Raw genomic sequence first — 16,019 nt, 5'->3', positions numbered from 1 at the left:
AGAGATGTGGCACATTGGTATTATTTTGCAATGTCTAATAGAGATAATGAATTAAGTATCCTAACCTTATTATATCCCTCACCGTGGTACTGAATGGCAGACAAGAACATCCGTCATATCACAGAAAGTCTAGAGTAAGTATGAACCTTGGAGCTGGAGAGATGGCTCAGTACATAAGAGCACTGACTGCTCTTCCTGAAGAAGTAAGTTCAGTTCCCAGCATGCTCTTCAGGTGCATAACCACCTAACTCCAAGGGGACCCGACACCTTCTTCTGACCTCTGAAGACATCCACACACAGAGACACATACAAATAAAACTTGAAAACTCAAGTCAAAAAAATAAAGAGTTTTGAACCTAAAACTATTCTAAGATCAATACCTTGGGGGGGAGGGGGAAAAATCAGTGTGGCCCGATATAACATATAACCACAATGCCTGGTTAAAAAATAACAGCAAAATCTCACCATCTTCCAAGCAGAACCCAAAACTTGTCCAAGTTGGACTTACACCCCATGAAGGGAACAGACTTCAACACTTCTAAGTCAGAGGAAACCAGGGAACAGCCCCTGACCTGCAAAGCTGAAAAGTCCCTGGTTCTTTTCGGAGGACTGCAGTCACTCGCTCACACTCGATCCCGGAAGATGGATGAAGCATTCCATTCTGCGGGAATGAACAGGCTGTCCACACTGTGACCTAAAGGAACACCAGTGCTGAGTCCTTACCACACTGCCTTCGCTCCAGACACTGCCCTGTGAATCTAACACAGATATTTAACGTTCACAACAAGCCCCCAAATCATACACTACTACTCTCCTCGTTACACAGACAGCAAAATGAAGGCACAAAGAAATCTGTCCCAAGAAAAAAGCTGGTAAGGTGGGAACCAAACTTGTTGGTGTCTCCACCTTCTCCCCACAAAGCTGACAACTTCCTCACAAAGGCTGGACACACACTGGAATGTCCCAAGGAGAGCCAGAGTCTGGTGCTAAGAGCAGTCCTCCTGAGAGAGCTCAGAGCTGAGAGACCCATGTTGACCTAACAGGAACTCCTGCCAACCTCCCTGAATTCTGTTTGCCTGTCCTGGCAGTGGAGCAGCTAAGGGGAGGCCAGAGTCACAGCTGCACCTGTCAGCTGACTGACACATCCATCCCAGCCTCACTGAAGAGAAGACACGAAGGGTTCCTACGAGGCTGGCTCTTAATGTTTAGTTATTCCTATCATAAATTGTGTGTGCAGTGTCTTTGAACACAGAAGAATATTGGGATCAAACCTATTTATGAACCTAAACTACGCCAAACTGCAGCACCTCAGTCTCCCCATCCCGCCCTGTCCTCCAGGGAAGTCATGACGTGTACAGCAGCTGCAGAGGCCCTGGTAGGGCTCTGGATGGCCCTCTGACTTATAAGCTCCAAACTCCTTTAACTACAGTGCCAGTGAATGCTGTCTACCCCAAGGGACGGTCACGTGAGCGCAGTGAGGAACCACACCACAGCCCTGTAGGGATGATGCTTACAGAGTAAAAGTGCAACAGGCCTTTTGGGGAAGGAAATGAACATTAAAAAGAGAGAGAGAGAGAAAAGAAAACAATCAAAATGTGCGTTTAAGTGCCTGCCATGCCCTGACCATCTAGGAAGAAGCAACAGGATGCAGTGCAAAGCCACCTAACCCCTTGGTGCTGGGCTCCAGCAAAGGTTGTGCAGGGATTAAAGGGACAACTCCTGAACTACACAGGGCTGTACTGAGGCCGGAGGTTGTCTTACTTTATAAAAACAATGTTTATGTTAATTATATTAGCTGGCCATTCCAGTACTGGAAAAACTGAGGCAGAGGAATGTTAAGCCACAGCAGGAAGGCCGATGTCTCCAAACACAGGGTGGAGACAAGGGCTAGGCCAAAATAAATTCAGGCCAGGACAAAGCCGAAAACTAACACATCTTAAGTGAGTAAAGTGGAAACTGGCCGATTTGATCCACAGCCTCACCTGCCGGCTGAGCCAGGCAGCAGGGAATCAGGCCTAGTAATTCCCTACTTCCTCCCGAAGACAGAACTGGACTTCAGGGTGAGAAAGAAACTCCACTATCAAATCGCTTTGCCCGTCCATAAATTAATTATGTGGAAGGGGCATAAAAACAAAGACCAGTTGTCACAAATTAAGAGTCCTAGCTTGGCTAGTGTTCTCCTAACCACCTCATTAGAAAAAGAAAAAGGAGAGAGAGAGAGAGAGAGAGAGAGAGAGAGAGAGAGAGAGAGAGAGAGAGAGAGAAAGGAGTTGCAGTCCTTCAGAGAGTTTCCTTCTTTGGTTGGTCAGAAATGTCCTCATTCCCCAGGTCTCCTCATGCTAAATATGGTAATTGCTGGCAAACAACCAGCCCAGTAAATTCCAATGATACTTAAGCATTCATACAGCCTGAAATTACTCTGCAGCAAACGCTTGGGGCCCACAAGGCTTCAGCACAGAGCCGTTCAGCCGGAGCAATCCATGTCAAAAGCAGTGGGGCGTCTTAGGAACACACAAGCTTGCAAAACGCAATCTATTCCTCTTTATTGCAACATTCCTCGGCAACAACACCGATCGCTTCCCCGCTGTGCACCGCTGTGCACTCGCCCTGCACCCAGCAAGTGGGAGGCAGGAGTGAGAAAGGGAAGAAACAGGTGGTGTCCACAGGGTGCCAAAACAACAGGTTGCTTCAGGCCACTCCGTCCCACAACGAATCAATTTGGTGAGGGTAGAGAGAAGGGAGTCTCAGTCACCCAGCTGTCTGCCTGAACTGACTGTCCTGACCACTGTCCAGGCTCACCAGTTAGGACCCAGTGAGTGGAGAGGACAGGATGCTGGTTTTGCCTTTCAGAGTGGTATGTGCGCCACACGTTTCCGCACGCTCCGGAAGACAGGACAGTAGTGGAACCACATACCATTTGCCCCCAAGGTCTCTTCTTAAACCCAGTATACAGTAAACGGACGGTTCCTTGATGCATATAACTTACAAGCAGCTGTTCTGTGATACAGTCAGATCCAAATTTGAGAGCACCAAGCCAGGCAATGGCAATGCGTACTTATAATCCCCTCTAGGGACACGAAGGCAGGAAGATCAAGGGTTCAACGCTAGCCTCCACTCTGTACTGAGTTCGAGGCCAGTCTGGGCTACATGAGACTCTCAAAAATCAGAACTAAACAACTACATCCAAAAATGGAACTTAAAGTAGCTATAGAAAATACTACTTAATATATGATTTTTTTTAAATGGTCAAGGACAAGGTATGGTGGCATACACCTTTAATCCCAGCAGAGTGGAGGCAGATCTCTGAATTCTAGGCCAGCCAGGGCTGCAGACCCTGTCTCAAAAACTTTAAAAACGTTGGCCAAGCATTTTAGAATTCAAAAGATGAAAAACGATTACCTTTTCAAAGGACATTTCTTATACTAAACTTGGTATCGTGCATGGTACTCTGGTTTGCTTAGTTGTGGTCTTTATGTTAGACTGAGCGAAGCAGACAGAGTGAGGGGGTTCCTTTGGTTGACTGTCTTTGGTGCTGGACCAATGCCTTTAATAGCTAAAGTTCAGATATATATTAAAAATTAACGGGTAAAAGACACAGTTGAGTAAACAAAGAAATAGGAAGAAGAGGCATTAGAAGAATCCAGAGATTTTTTTTTTCTATTCTGCTCTAATAAAAGGCAACAAGAGATGAGGTAGGATCCACCATTTGCCAGGTAATAACAGAGTTATTTAAATGAAACCCAGTGCTGTCAAGGGCTGGCAGCGCTGGCAGTCTCAAATTCTGCTAATGAAAAGTATGACAGGGTCAAATGCTATAAAAAGTAGTGCAATCATTTGGCTGAAAAGCTTCTGGATTTTGGTAGAAAGTAAGTGACTCGTTTTTTTTTTAAAGATGTGTTTTTATTTTATGTGCATGGGTGCTGTGTCTCCGTGCATGTCTGCACAGCATGTGTGTGCGGGGCCCACAGTGGTCGGAAGGTATGAAGCCTTAGAACTAGAGCTACAGATGATTGCGAGCAGCCAGAGATGGGTGCTGGGAATCTGGAAGAGCAGCCAGTGCTCCTAACCCAAGCCAGTCCCGACAACAATATTCATAACAGAATTCTCTATATTTATGACACCTGGAAACTAAGGATGGATTTCCACAAAAATAAAGACTAGTAGTCCCTTAAGATAGTGTAGTATGTAGCCTTTGAAGTCATATTCTTAAAGGCTACTAACATATATGGAGGAAATGTTCATATTATTTTTACTGGAAAACTATATGTCTGTTAAAATCCCAATTAAAGTTTTATAATAGACACTAAGCATGGAAAAATACTGTAAGGTATCAATCAAATGTTAACTGCAAGTTTGGCTTATAAACGATGTGATTATTGGAAATGCTTATAAATGATGTGATTATTGGAAATGCTAATTGTCTGATTTTTTTTTTTTTTTAGATGCCACTCTCTTAGATTTAGAGATCGCTGGAATCCCAGAGAGCAAAGCTTCCTCCGATGGGCAGCTGATTCTTATCTGTACATGAGACGGGAGGGGGTAGGTTGGATCCAACCAAATATGGGACGGGAGGGGGTAGGCTGGATCCAACCAAATCTGCAGTCAAAAGAGAGAGGTCAAAACACATGAGTTCATTCCTTAGAGTACTATTTAATCACTGGAATCAAATGTATGAAAACATCTTAAACAGAAAACTGCTTCTATACTGAGTATATATATATATATATATATATATATATATATATATATATATATCTTTAAAAATGTGTAGCATAGTGACTTTCAAATGTATAGGAGCTTTTAAAATCTAAGGGTGGAAAAAAGACATAACAAAATACATAAATGAATACCAAACATTAACAGAGGTGTGGTGGTATTATTCTGATTGCTCACACATACCTAAAGAATTCTAAATGTAACTGCTTTTAAAATCACATATACACACAAAATCTTGTAAAGGTGCCAGGGAAAATCAACACAGTATAAATACAAGTTAATTATGTGTAAACATAAGGAATAATTCTGTTGCTATGTAAACCTACCTAAGCGAAACTGTTACAATGTTTGTTTTTAGTTACAACCACGTTCCTCAATGGTTAGAAGTACGGAGCAAGGGCTGTAAGTGGCTGCTTGCCTTTTTTTGGGAGGACAGAGATCTTCCTCTATAGCCTAGCTGCACGGTCCTTGCAGCAATCCTCCGGTCTCAGTTTCCAACATTCTTGAATTAGGTAATCACACCCTACCCAGCTGTTGCTGACGTAACGTAACGACAAACCTTGGGCTAGGCACACCATTTGATCTTTTTCCTTTAAATCCTCATAAAGATTTGGAAGTGTCTTAAATGTTGCAAAAATAAATAAATAAATAAATATCTAAAGATAAATGTGTGCCACTTAAAAGAAGAGTCAGCAAATGAACAGCCATGTACACTTCACAGGTGTATTCATACAAAATGAATAAGCAAGATAGTTTGTCCTGGATCCTCAATGAGACTTACCATTTTCCAAACAAACGGCTCCAAGAGCCCAGAAACACACAAGGCTCCCAGCACCTTACCACTTTCCCTCTGCAGGAGTTAACTCATCGATACCACCTAAGTAGACAGCATTCGTTTATTCTTACTGGGACACCCTGTGAGTCCAATAGACAAGATTTCTCCTGCTAGGTAATGCTTGTGACCTAAACACTATCCAGAATCTTCTCACAGGGAGGAAGGGGAGGGAGGGCAGGGAGGAGAATGAAAAAGAAGCAAACCACACAATTTAAAAATACAGCTGCCTCTGAAAAAGGACATATACTTGAGAATACAACCACAGCTGTGTCTTCAACACCCTACCTGGCAAGCAAGGCTGCATTTAAAGGGGGTGCTATTTGTTAAATGAAGACATATTATTAAGGAGACAATATCTGACTCCAATCAAAATATTCTCATCGTGTTTTTCTGGCCTCACGAAACACACATACTTTCTTCATATGAATAAACATGTCTATGAGTGGGAGAGTGACTCTTACCCCAGAAACAGGTTCTGCAACACCACACACCCAACCAGCCTTTGTGTGGCAATGAGTCCACTCTGGCATGATGTTGGTCTGATAGATTCAAAGAACCCAGAATTACTATTCAGTTGCCAACAACCTGTAGAAGGAACTGACTTGGAGACAGAAATCTCCGCTGGCAGGCCTCCAGGGAACTGGGCTTCAGTCCACTGGAAGATGGGACCCAGGTCCTCCACACCTGGTGAAAAAGTCATCCAGTCAACCAAGGTGACAGCCAACAGTTCCAGACAGCAGAGGGGGACAGTGGAATGACCACCCCCACAACCACCAGGGCCTTGCTCCATCTCTCCTGGTACCACATAAGTGTTTGAGGAGCTGGCAGAACAGGGTTTTGCCAAGACAGGTAAAGCAGGGTGAGGGCTATGTCAGCGTGATTAATCAATGCCACCTGCAGCAGCGACTCTGGGTGTGTCCGCACCACACACTCCCCATGCCTGTGATGAGGTCTTTCAGTCACTGCCTCTGAGAACTGGATCTTCCAAGGAAGACAGTTTCCACCCTGACATGTCCTGTAGCGAGCCTGCCATACAGGGCTGAGGACACAGTGCTCTCTCACCACAAACCCACTAATAGCCACCACGACCTCTGCCTGTTATACTCACACCCACCACCAGACAAGGGGGTCTTTGTCTTCTCACCAAGCCGATTATTCTTTTCCTATGTTACAACAGAGAAAAGAAAATAGCAGACCGTGCAAAACAGCAGAGAAGCCCCCTGGGTGTGGGGAGCTGGGGCTGTTCTTCTCTTCTAGGTAGTCCCCGGGTACCCCACTGCTCTTAGTTACCCAGACTGCAGGAAACTGCTTTCAGAGAGTTCCATAAGTGGCTAGGTGGCTTTCAAACTACACATTGTGTACCTCTCTGCCTCATCTCAGTGATGCTATCAGTCCTGGGGGCAGGATCCTAACTTCCACTCTGGGTACAATTCCCACATACCTGGAGACTATATTTTCCTGTGCTGCTTGCCCCAAGATGCCAAGGGAAACACCAATTAAGCCTGATGACACACCCAAGGCCCTAACATAGCATCACTCTAAGGGCTCACAGTCTTCAGAGGATTCTACACAAATGTCCCTGGACCCCTTGAACTGCAGGCCAATTTGATGGCTGAGCTGGCACTTTGGTCTTCAAGCCAGGCATTTGGGCCTGGGTCCCTCTTCTAATGCCCTGGAGCCCAGTCCCTGAGAGTCCTTGCAGGCAACTGAGCAGTGACCCTGAGTTCTTTGAACACACTGACCAGAAGTAACAATAGAAAATGAATGCAATCATTGCTTTGCTCTCTCCAGCTCCCACGAGCCCTCTTTCCCTGTTTCATTCTTTTGAAGGCCACAATGTTAACTGGCAAACAGGTAAGGATCCCTTCAAAAAGGAAAAGGGCAGCAAACCTCCTGCCACTGCCAGGGAACACTGTGTAGTCTGACCCACCGAAGCCCAAAGGACAGCCAACGACTTCTAAAGCCACTTCCTTCTTTCCATCAGAGCGGTAACATGCAAGTGCCATGGCAACAGAGCAATCCTGGGCCCTTCTTGCAGAACGTGCCGTGCCGTGTCGGGGGGCCTCTGACACTCGAATCATTCTCCCTTCCCCTCATGCACTACATGAGAATATCCCAACCCACCCCAAGTCAGTACTGCCACCCAAATATGGTTTGTTCCTCTAATTGCAATAATAAGGATCTAAGGCCTACGGATCACTCTTAAGTTCAAGGCCAGTCTGGAATACAGTAAGTTCCAGTCAATTCGGGCTACAGAGTAGTACGACCCTCTCTCAAAAAATCAGGACAGGCTGAAATAAGTTGTCTTCATCTCTCTTCATGCTCTTGTACTCAAGGGAAAAGTTGCCAGCAGCTAGGCATTCACAGGTTAACAAAACAGACTCCCTCCGAGGGAGCGTCAATCACTCGGGCTAAAGACAGCACTGCATGTGAAATCCGTGCATTCCGGCATCTATCTGAGTGACACTGATGGAGGGAGGGAGACCACCTTTAAAGACACACGCTATACCTGTGTCAGTCCTAAAATACAGACTTCACAGGCCAGCTCTTTAAAAGAACGAGGCAACATTATTAGCCTTGCAGTGCGCAGAGCAAGCGATGGCCTCCATTTCAAGCTATCACTGTATCACATGCAGCTATGCTTATGCATATGCTTGTGTGAGTGTATGTCATGTGTGTGTCAGTGCCGATGAAAGCCAGAAATGGCCATCAGACCCCACACCCCAGAACCGGAGTTATAGGCAGTTATGAGGCACCTGATACAAGTGCTGGGAATCAAACTCCTTGGAAGAACAGCAAGCACTCACAATCCCTGATCCATCTCTCCAGCACCATCTGCCTTACTTTAAGATAGAAAGGGTAGAGTTTATTGTTTCATCTGGACTGACTGGCTGGTACAGCCCCAGGATCATCCTGTCTCTGCCCCCAGCTATGGAATTACAAATAAACACCAGCACAGCCACTTATTTTGTGGGTGCTGGAGATCCAAACCCAGGTGCTCTTGCTTGTAACAGGTACTCTACACACTGAGCCATCCTACCCCTGACTAGAACGTACAAATTCCCAGACACAACTTGAGATCCACTGAGTCACACTACCCAGGATAATCATGTGTTCTTTTCCTAAGAGGAGCCAGGGAAGCTGCCGGACAAATTCTTTCCTTCTTCATGGGCCTATCTGGGCAGGGAGGTATGAAGATGGAGCAACTGCTAAGGCAGTTCACCTGAACAGCCTTCCCAGACAGAAGAACATAACGTTCTTCACAAGTTCCACTCCTTTTATGGACAAGTGGGTATCACTTCAGTGAAGGGAACATAGCCTGCTCTTTTTTACTTCTGTCACCCACACGAAGCTCAGGACCCTGAGGACAAAATCCAGAGGTGATACCAATGAATAGAAACCAAAGGGGAGAGGCTTGGTGCATATAAGAACTAGAGGCAAAGAATGACCGGCCTGCCTCTTGACAGGAGACACAGGTACACTGCCCCTTGCCAGGTAGAGATCAGCTCTAGCATGGACAGAGAGAAGCACCAGAGGGCTTTAAAGTCCCCATCAGCAGTACAACAAAGAGGTAACCCCGACCCACCCCTTAGGTAACAACAGGGGAGGGGTTAGCACAAAGCCAGGTTAAACATGACGGTGCACACCGAACACAAGCACTCCAGAGGCTGACACAGGGGGACCAAGATTCCGAAGCCAGCCCTGTCTCTAAAGGCGCCAGGTAGTGTAAGTCTGTAGACACACTGAGCAAGCCACAGGTGCTCAACCAAGGCCTTCCACTCATGTGCCTCTGCACACTGGACACACGATGTGAGCATCCATCCATAGGACAGAAAAGGGCTGTGTGTGAGGCAGAGCACCTCTCTCAAGGAGCAGGATCTGTGTGTCAGAGACCAATCACATGTGGTTGTCTCATCTGGGGGAGGGGGGGGGATACTTTGTTGTTGTTTCTGTTGTTGTTTGGTTCAATTTGGTTTGGTAGTGACAATCCAGAAAAATATATATGCTACTAAAAGTATAATGCTATTAGTCTGGCACAGGACTGCAGTATCAAGTTTAAGATGAAAGGGCTCAAAAATAGCAAAACAAAACTGACCCCAAAGAAAAATATACTATTCCAAAAATGATCCGAAGCTGTCCCCCCAAATGAAAGCCTTCTATAGAAAAGGCAAACAAAAGCGCAGTGAGTGCTGACCTGTGACCACCACACGGAGCAGGGGAGGTCAGGGAAGAGAAGACGCCATAGCCTCATTGCAAACACCACTTACCAGGCATCTGGGAGGACCGCAGTGGCCTACAGTGAAAAAGGACTGAAAGGTACTGGCTCAAATGAGCACGTCTTCACAGGATGCCAATGAGATGACAAGGCACCATGCCAAGTACAGGGTAGCGATGTGGGCACCAGAACACAGACAAGCAGAGACACAGTTCTTTCCCCGGAGCACACACTAACAGTGAGCACTCGAGGATGTGTTTGTGTGTATACAAATCCATCTGTACACAACACAGAAGCAGTATGGACGATACACAAGGCCCTGGACCTGAGGCCTTAAAGAAAGAAATTCTAGTCCCAACTCTGTAACCAGCCCTGTGATCGGTGACAAAGTCCATGAGAATGTGAACTACCAAACCATGGGCTCCCCTGCAAGGTCACCAAATCAATTAATAACAGAGCTGGAGGAGACTTCTGGTCTTCTGGCTCCTGGCTTAGTGGCCTGTCCCAATTACTACATGTACAGTGGACCGGTGCAGAGGGAAAGTACCAGATGGGGGACATTCTTTTTTTTCAAGACATGTTTGGGAAGCAAAAGAAGACAGGAGCAGGGGGATCCAGAAAGTTCAGGAAGAGAGGGGACAGATCAATGAGACATCCGGACAGATATCAAGAAAGAAAACAGATACAGTCTGTAAATACAGCACAAGAATGTATTCCTATCCAGATCATGCCTTAGAGGGTATAAACACACACACACACACACACACACACACACACACACATATACACACACACAAACCTGGAAAAATTTATGAAGAATCCAAAATTTATATGTATATATAACATCTGAAGAAGAATCCATGACAGGGTGTGGTATCACTCACACATGAAGCCTTTTTAGAAGCAGTTGTGCACAAGAAGGATCCAATCACAGTCTACAGCTTTCATGTAGCAATTCCTGAATTCCTTAAGAGTCAGAAGGGTTAACTGCTGGAACGGCTGGTTAAAGCTGGGTTCAGTGTGGAAACTATTAAAATCTAAAAGGCAAGATCTCATATGCCTCTTGAAGGCAGAATTAATCTGTGATTGTCCCACCAGGTCAATTTGTCAGAATCTTTTGTAAGCCTTTTTTGTTGTTGTTGTTTTGTTTTTTGTTTGTTTGTTTTTGTTTTGTTTGTTTGTTTGTTTTAATTACAGATTCTCAGGCCTCCTGTGTCAGGATACCAGGGTGCTGAGTGCAGGTCTGCTGCAGTCAGGGCACGAAGCTCTCTCCCACCACAATGGAAGGAGCAGGGAGGAGGGTCACCAGGAATGAAGAGTGGGAACTACACATCAATGCAAATTTTGTGGGCAAAATAAAATTTCTGTGGGTGTGATATTTTTAAAATGAATTATAAGGTTTCTCTCAAGCATCCAAGCATATCCCACTGCACTTAGGCATTCTTTAAAGGTCCTGAAATCAGTGACAGGCCAGGTGAGCCAAGGCTGCCCCTCTGGGCAACACAAATCCACAGAGGAGGCAGAAAAGAGATGCCCAACAAAATACAGGTACATATTTTTCAAACACCATAAAACAAGAGATTCTGCAACCAATCGCTCCCCCTCCCTCCAAGAGAGAAAAAAACGGGAAATAGTTATAGGGTGAATTTCATCTCCACCCTAAAGGAGAAAAAACAACAAAAAACAAAAAACTTGTTCTTTTTATGATAGGGATTCAACTGAGAATGCGTCTAGGTGACAATAAAACCAGGGAGTCACTCCCACTGCAGAGCCAAAAGAAAGCCAGAAGTAAGGGGTGGTCCAGAGCGCTGTCCAGAGCTCACACAGATGGGTTGACAGCGCCTTGCCTTAGGAACCAGTGATGTTCAAATTAACAACTGGCCACAAGCCAAACGTGGGAACACTCAAAACGCAGGGAGGGAGAGTTATAATTGGTACCTTGGCAAAATCCACCATAATAGATTAGGAGGCTTCCCTGCTAGACCCTGGGAAGATTTAAGATTTGCAACAACAACGAGCTCTTTAATCTCTTTCATGAGAATAGTTTAGCATCTAAAGAACACCTGTCCAAAACCCAAAATACCTATACTTGAGCCAGCTGGATTGACACTCCATGTGTGACGCCCCTAACCGATATCAGTGACAGCAAGAGCCGGCAGAAGCAGAAGTAGGGGCATCAGTTCAGTGCACTGGGGTTCAGCACGGAGGAAAGCTGATGTGCCAGCCTCATCCCATTTGTTGCCAGTGTTAGCACTTGTGAGTCACTTTACATACTAGTCCCCAAAGTACTCAAGAAAAAAAAGTTATGCTTTTAATCCTATTCCATATGGGGAACTACATGTAAAACAAGTAGTGGGGCACCAAGCACTTTAATCCTCAGAGAAATCACACTAATCATATACCTCTTTACACTAAGTCTACACTTAGGGCTAACAGCTTCACTCAAAGGAAAAGGACAAGGCAAGAATGCCATCGGCGAGTCTTTAGGAAAACTTTCGGGAACCATTCATCCTGAACCGCCTCCTGGTCCACTTCTGAAAACCTACAGACCCAGCAATGCAAGACATTCTAACTTTCCAAAAGGTATCTCTGGTCGGTGCTGAACAGCCCAGCACTGTTTGCAGGTGATCAATAATCGAGTCCTCCTCAAAGCATCTGCGATTGGCATGTCAGCTGCCTGTTACAATGAACAAAGACCGTACTTTTCTGAAACTCATCCTTTCTCTGAGAAAATGTACTAGTTTTTCTGATAAAAGTTAACTGTTTTTGAGTAAAGGGGGACCCTACCAGTTCAACAAACCAGCACAAGACATGTCCCACTGGAAGCACAGACTTCTTTCAGAAAGACCAAGCCGCTGCTCCTGCCCTGAAACAACTTGCTACGGGTTTAATATACATTCTTTTAATTAATCCTATTAGCTGGGTAATTTCATCCCCATTTTATTGGTGAGTTAATACAGAAGATTTGAATCCAGGATTACAGAGCTGGACTCCAAAGCCGAAGTTCTTTCCATACAACATTCCAAAGAAACTTAAAATCTAAAGATGTGGGTGGAGTGGGTATGATCCGATTTCCTTTCCTGGCTCCCACCGTGTTAGCGAGGGGGCACGGAATATCCCACCATAACCAGCCTTTCTAAGCAAGCACTTGGGATCAACCAACGTCTCCACTTTTCCTCGCTTGCCCCTGCCCCACCCCCAACGGTGCCAAAAGAGCAGCAAGCTGCCAGGTTGGAGGAGCTGGGGATCGTCACACCACATTCCTGGGGCTGGACGCACACTGGAACCGCAGCAGAGCTCCGCGCCTCGGAAAGAATAACAGCAGTTGAGATTTTCAATCATGTGGCTCAGCACGCTGCCACACCAGTTCCCCCACTGCTGCCTCCACCTCTCCAAGACCTAAGCCCCACGCCCAACTCCTCCTCCGGACAGACCGACCGATCCGGGTGTCAAAAGCTGGGAACGCCGCAAGCCCCCGCCGCCCTCCGGACCACACTCGCACCTGGGCCCGCGAGCTGCTCCTCCCGGGACCCCGCTAACGCGGAACCCGGGACGCTACGCGTTGCCAGGACTCGAGGCCCGGACGAGGCAATCTGGAAGACGCAGCCCCCGGAGCGCAGAGGCAGAGAGGGATGGTCTCCCGGGCGCCCGGTACTCACCGTGCGCGGGGCCCGCGCCGCACAGCCAGAGCCACAGCAGCGCCCGCAGCGCGGCGGGACGCAGAGCGGGCATCTTCGGGGCCGCAGCTAGAGCAGATCCGCATGGGGAGCGGGTCCCGACCAGGAGCCCGGCTCTCGCGTGCTCTACCCTGCCCCCGCGGCTCGTTGAGTCCCGGAGCTCCCGCTGCGCCACCCCTGCCGTCCGCGCAGCCAGGCCGCCGCCCGAAGTTTGGCTGGAAGTTTCTGGCTGCGCCGCGCGGCTGGGCGGCCCGCGTGTCCTTCCGCCTCGGCCTCCTCCCACCGCGAGGCTCCGCCCCCGTCGCCGCCGCGCGCCCAGGGGTTTCCCGCAGAAAGAAGCGCCGGCCCGCTGCGCGCGGAGGGATCTGAGCGAGCAGCACTCCGTACTCCGCCCGCCCGCCCGCCTGGCCCGCCCATGAGCTCGGAAAGGGGGGCGGCTGAAGCGCCCAACATCAAACACTAGGGTTTACCCGGGTCCTGAACTTGTAGAGGGAGGCAGACCTCATGCCCCACACACACCCCCACACACTCCTTGGCTGGTCAGAAGAATGAGGGAGAGCAGAAACTGGGCTGTCAACGGAAGGCAGGGGGCAAAGGCGCCAAAATCCTCGCAAGAAGGAGATTCCTTAAGATGCTCTGGGCATTTCGTTCATTCATCCATCTATCCACCCACCCATCCTTAGTTCTTTCAGTGAACTTCGTGTAGCAAGGTGCTTGGGACACTGGAATCGTCCACTCTAGGGTCTAGAAGAATTTAGGGGAGGCATTCAAGAGACAGCAGGAGCCTGAAACTCTAGTCAAAGGTGTAGAAAATAGAAAGAAGAACCAGGAATACTCTTTATAACCTATTAATAGCTGCGAGTGAAGAGTAACCTAAATGCCCCACCCTTGGGGACTAGATAAATAATGCATAATTATAAGTGAAGTGCAATACAATTGAAAATACCATCTTCATATACGTCAGCCGTAAAACCAAAATGATGATGAAAACACAAATCGCAGAGCGAGACTCTAAGAATACCATTTACATATAAATGTTTCCAAACAACACTGAACATCGTATGGATGCTTGTGTGCAGTTTTTAAAGATAAGGCTGTTACCCCAACAGTAAATATTTCCAAAGTGAGACTGTGGAGGGTGTGTTCTGTCTTGGGAATAAATGCATTTGTAGAACGAAATTAGCAACTACAAGGAATTGCATAAGTAATACAGCACTGTTTGTATTTCTGTCTTAACTACATTGGGAAGTCTTTATGGCCCAGGACCATGGCCTTCATCACTAGTGCCTATCAATTAGTAGATGGTGACCTAGAATGCAGAATACCATTCAGCAAGTCCAAATGGGTGTGGACATTAAAACTGCACTTTAATAAGCACTATAGAGTCTGGGGAAATGGCTCAGCAGGTAACTCAAGGACCTGAGTTCAAATCCCCAACACTCGCATTAAAAGCCAGGTTTGACTGTGCACATGCCTGAAACAGCTGTAGTGGGTAGAGTTAAATGAATCTCTGGGGCTAACAGGTAGCCCAGTTCCAGGTTCAGTAAGAGACACCCCCACACACACACTTCTTAAGGGAATAAGGTAGAAAGTAATAGAACAGGATATCTGTTGTTCTCTGACCTCCACACACATGCATATATACATACACATATACAGCATATATCATACATATATACCGTATGCCATATATCACACATATATAGCATATGTCACACACATATACCTTATACCAAACACATATAATAATACACCATATAATATACCACACACACATATACATCACCTTAGGAAAGAGAAGCTAGTACTTACTATTACTGCAAACAGTCACATTGGGATCCTAGAAGCTCTTTTCAAAAGTAGCATAATTGAGGACTAGAGAGATATCTCAATGGTTGCTGCTCTTGTAGAGAACCTGGGTTCAATCCCCAGCACCCACATCCCACATGGTGCTTCATGACTGTCTGCAACTCCAGTTCCAAGGGATCCACTTCCCTCTCCTGGGCTCCACAGGCACCAGGCATGCACATGATAGACAGAGATACGCACAGGCAAAACTCCCATACACATAAAATAAAACCAAATTTAAGTCAAATAATAGTATAGTTAGTGAAAATCACTAGGCAATTTCCGCTTGTGCCGTGTGTTTAAAGAAGAGTAATAACTTTCATTTGTTCACCCATGGTGTTACCAGTCTGATCTCTACTCACGTAAGAGGGTAAATCGTGAGTTGCCGATACAAACTTTAACTTGACCTGCAAAGATCAGATTTCTCACAACCAACATGTGTTCAAAAGAGAGTAAAGGTGCTCACCCCTGAGGCACAGCTCCAGAAAGTGGCTGTAGCTGTGTACCTTGGGGTGACAGCTTTAAAGACAATAACCTTCAGGGCTGGGGAAAACAATCCAGTGGGTTGAACCTGAGCTTGCTCTCCCCTACCTTAACAGGCAGAGGGTTGGGGAAAATGGCTTAGCAGTTAAGAGCAAAGTCTGCTCTTCCAAAGAACCAGAGTTTGGATCCTAGCACCTGTGTCAAGTGACCCATGACCTCATATAACTCCCGTTCTGGGAGATCT

At 46.5% G+C, this 16,019-nt stretch overlaps 1 protein-coding gene across 2 annotated transcripts in view; it reads right to left on the bottom strand.

Annotated features, from left to right (window-relative positions):
• The window catches only part of Notch2 (notch receptor 2), a 134,685-nt gene extending 121,000 nt beyond the window's left edge, over nucleotides 1–13,685 (bottom strand). For both annotated transcript variants that reach the window (XM_021195250.2, XM_029538070.1), the window contains exon 1: nucleotides 13,427–13,685. In XM_021195250.2, coding sequence (XP_021050909.1) covers nucleotides 13,427–13,499 — 73 coding nt within the window. In that variant the 5' untranslated portion in view covers nucleotides 13,500–13,685. The remainder of the gene's footprint in view (nucleotides 1–13,426) is intronic.
• Between the last annotated feature and the right edge of the window lie 2,334 nt (nucleotides 13,686–16,019).

The sequence above is a fragment of the Mus pahari genome, chromosome 4, assembly GCF_900095145.1.
Source record: "Mus pahari chromosome 4, PAHARI_EIJ_v1.1, whole genome shotgun sequence".
Lineage (NCBI taxonomy): Eukaryota > Metazoa > Chordata > Mammalia > Rodentia > Muridae > Mus > Mus pahari.
This window is presented reverse-complemented; position numbering and strand designations above follow the sequence as displayed.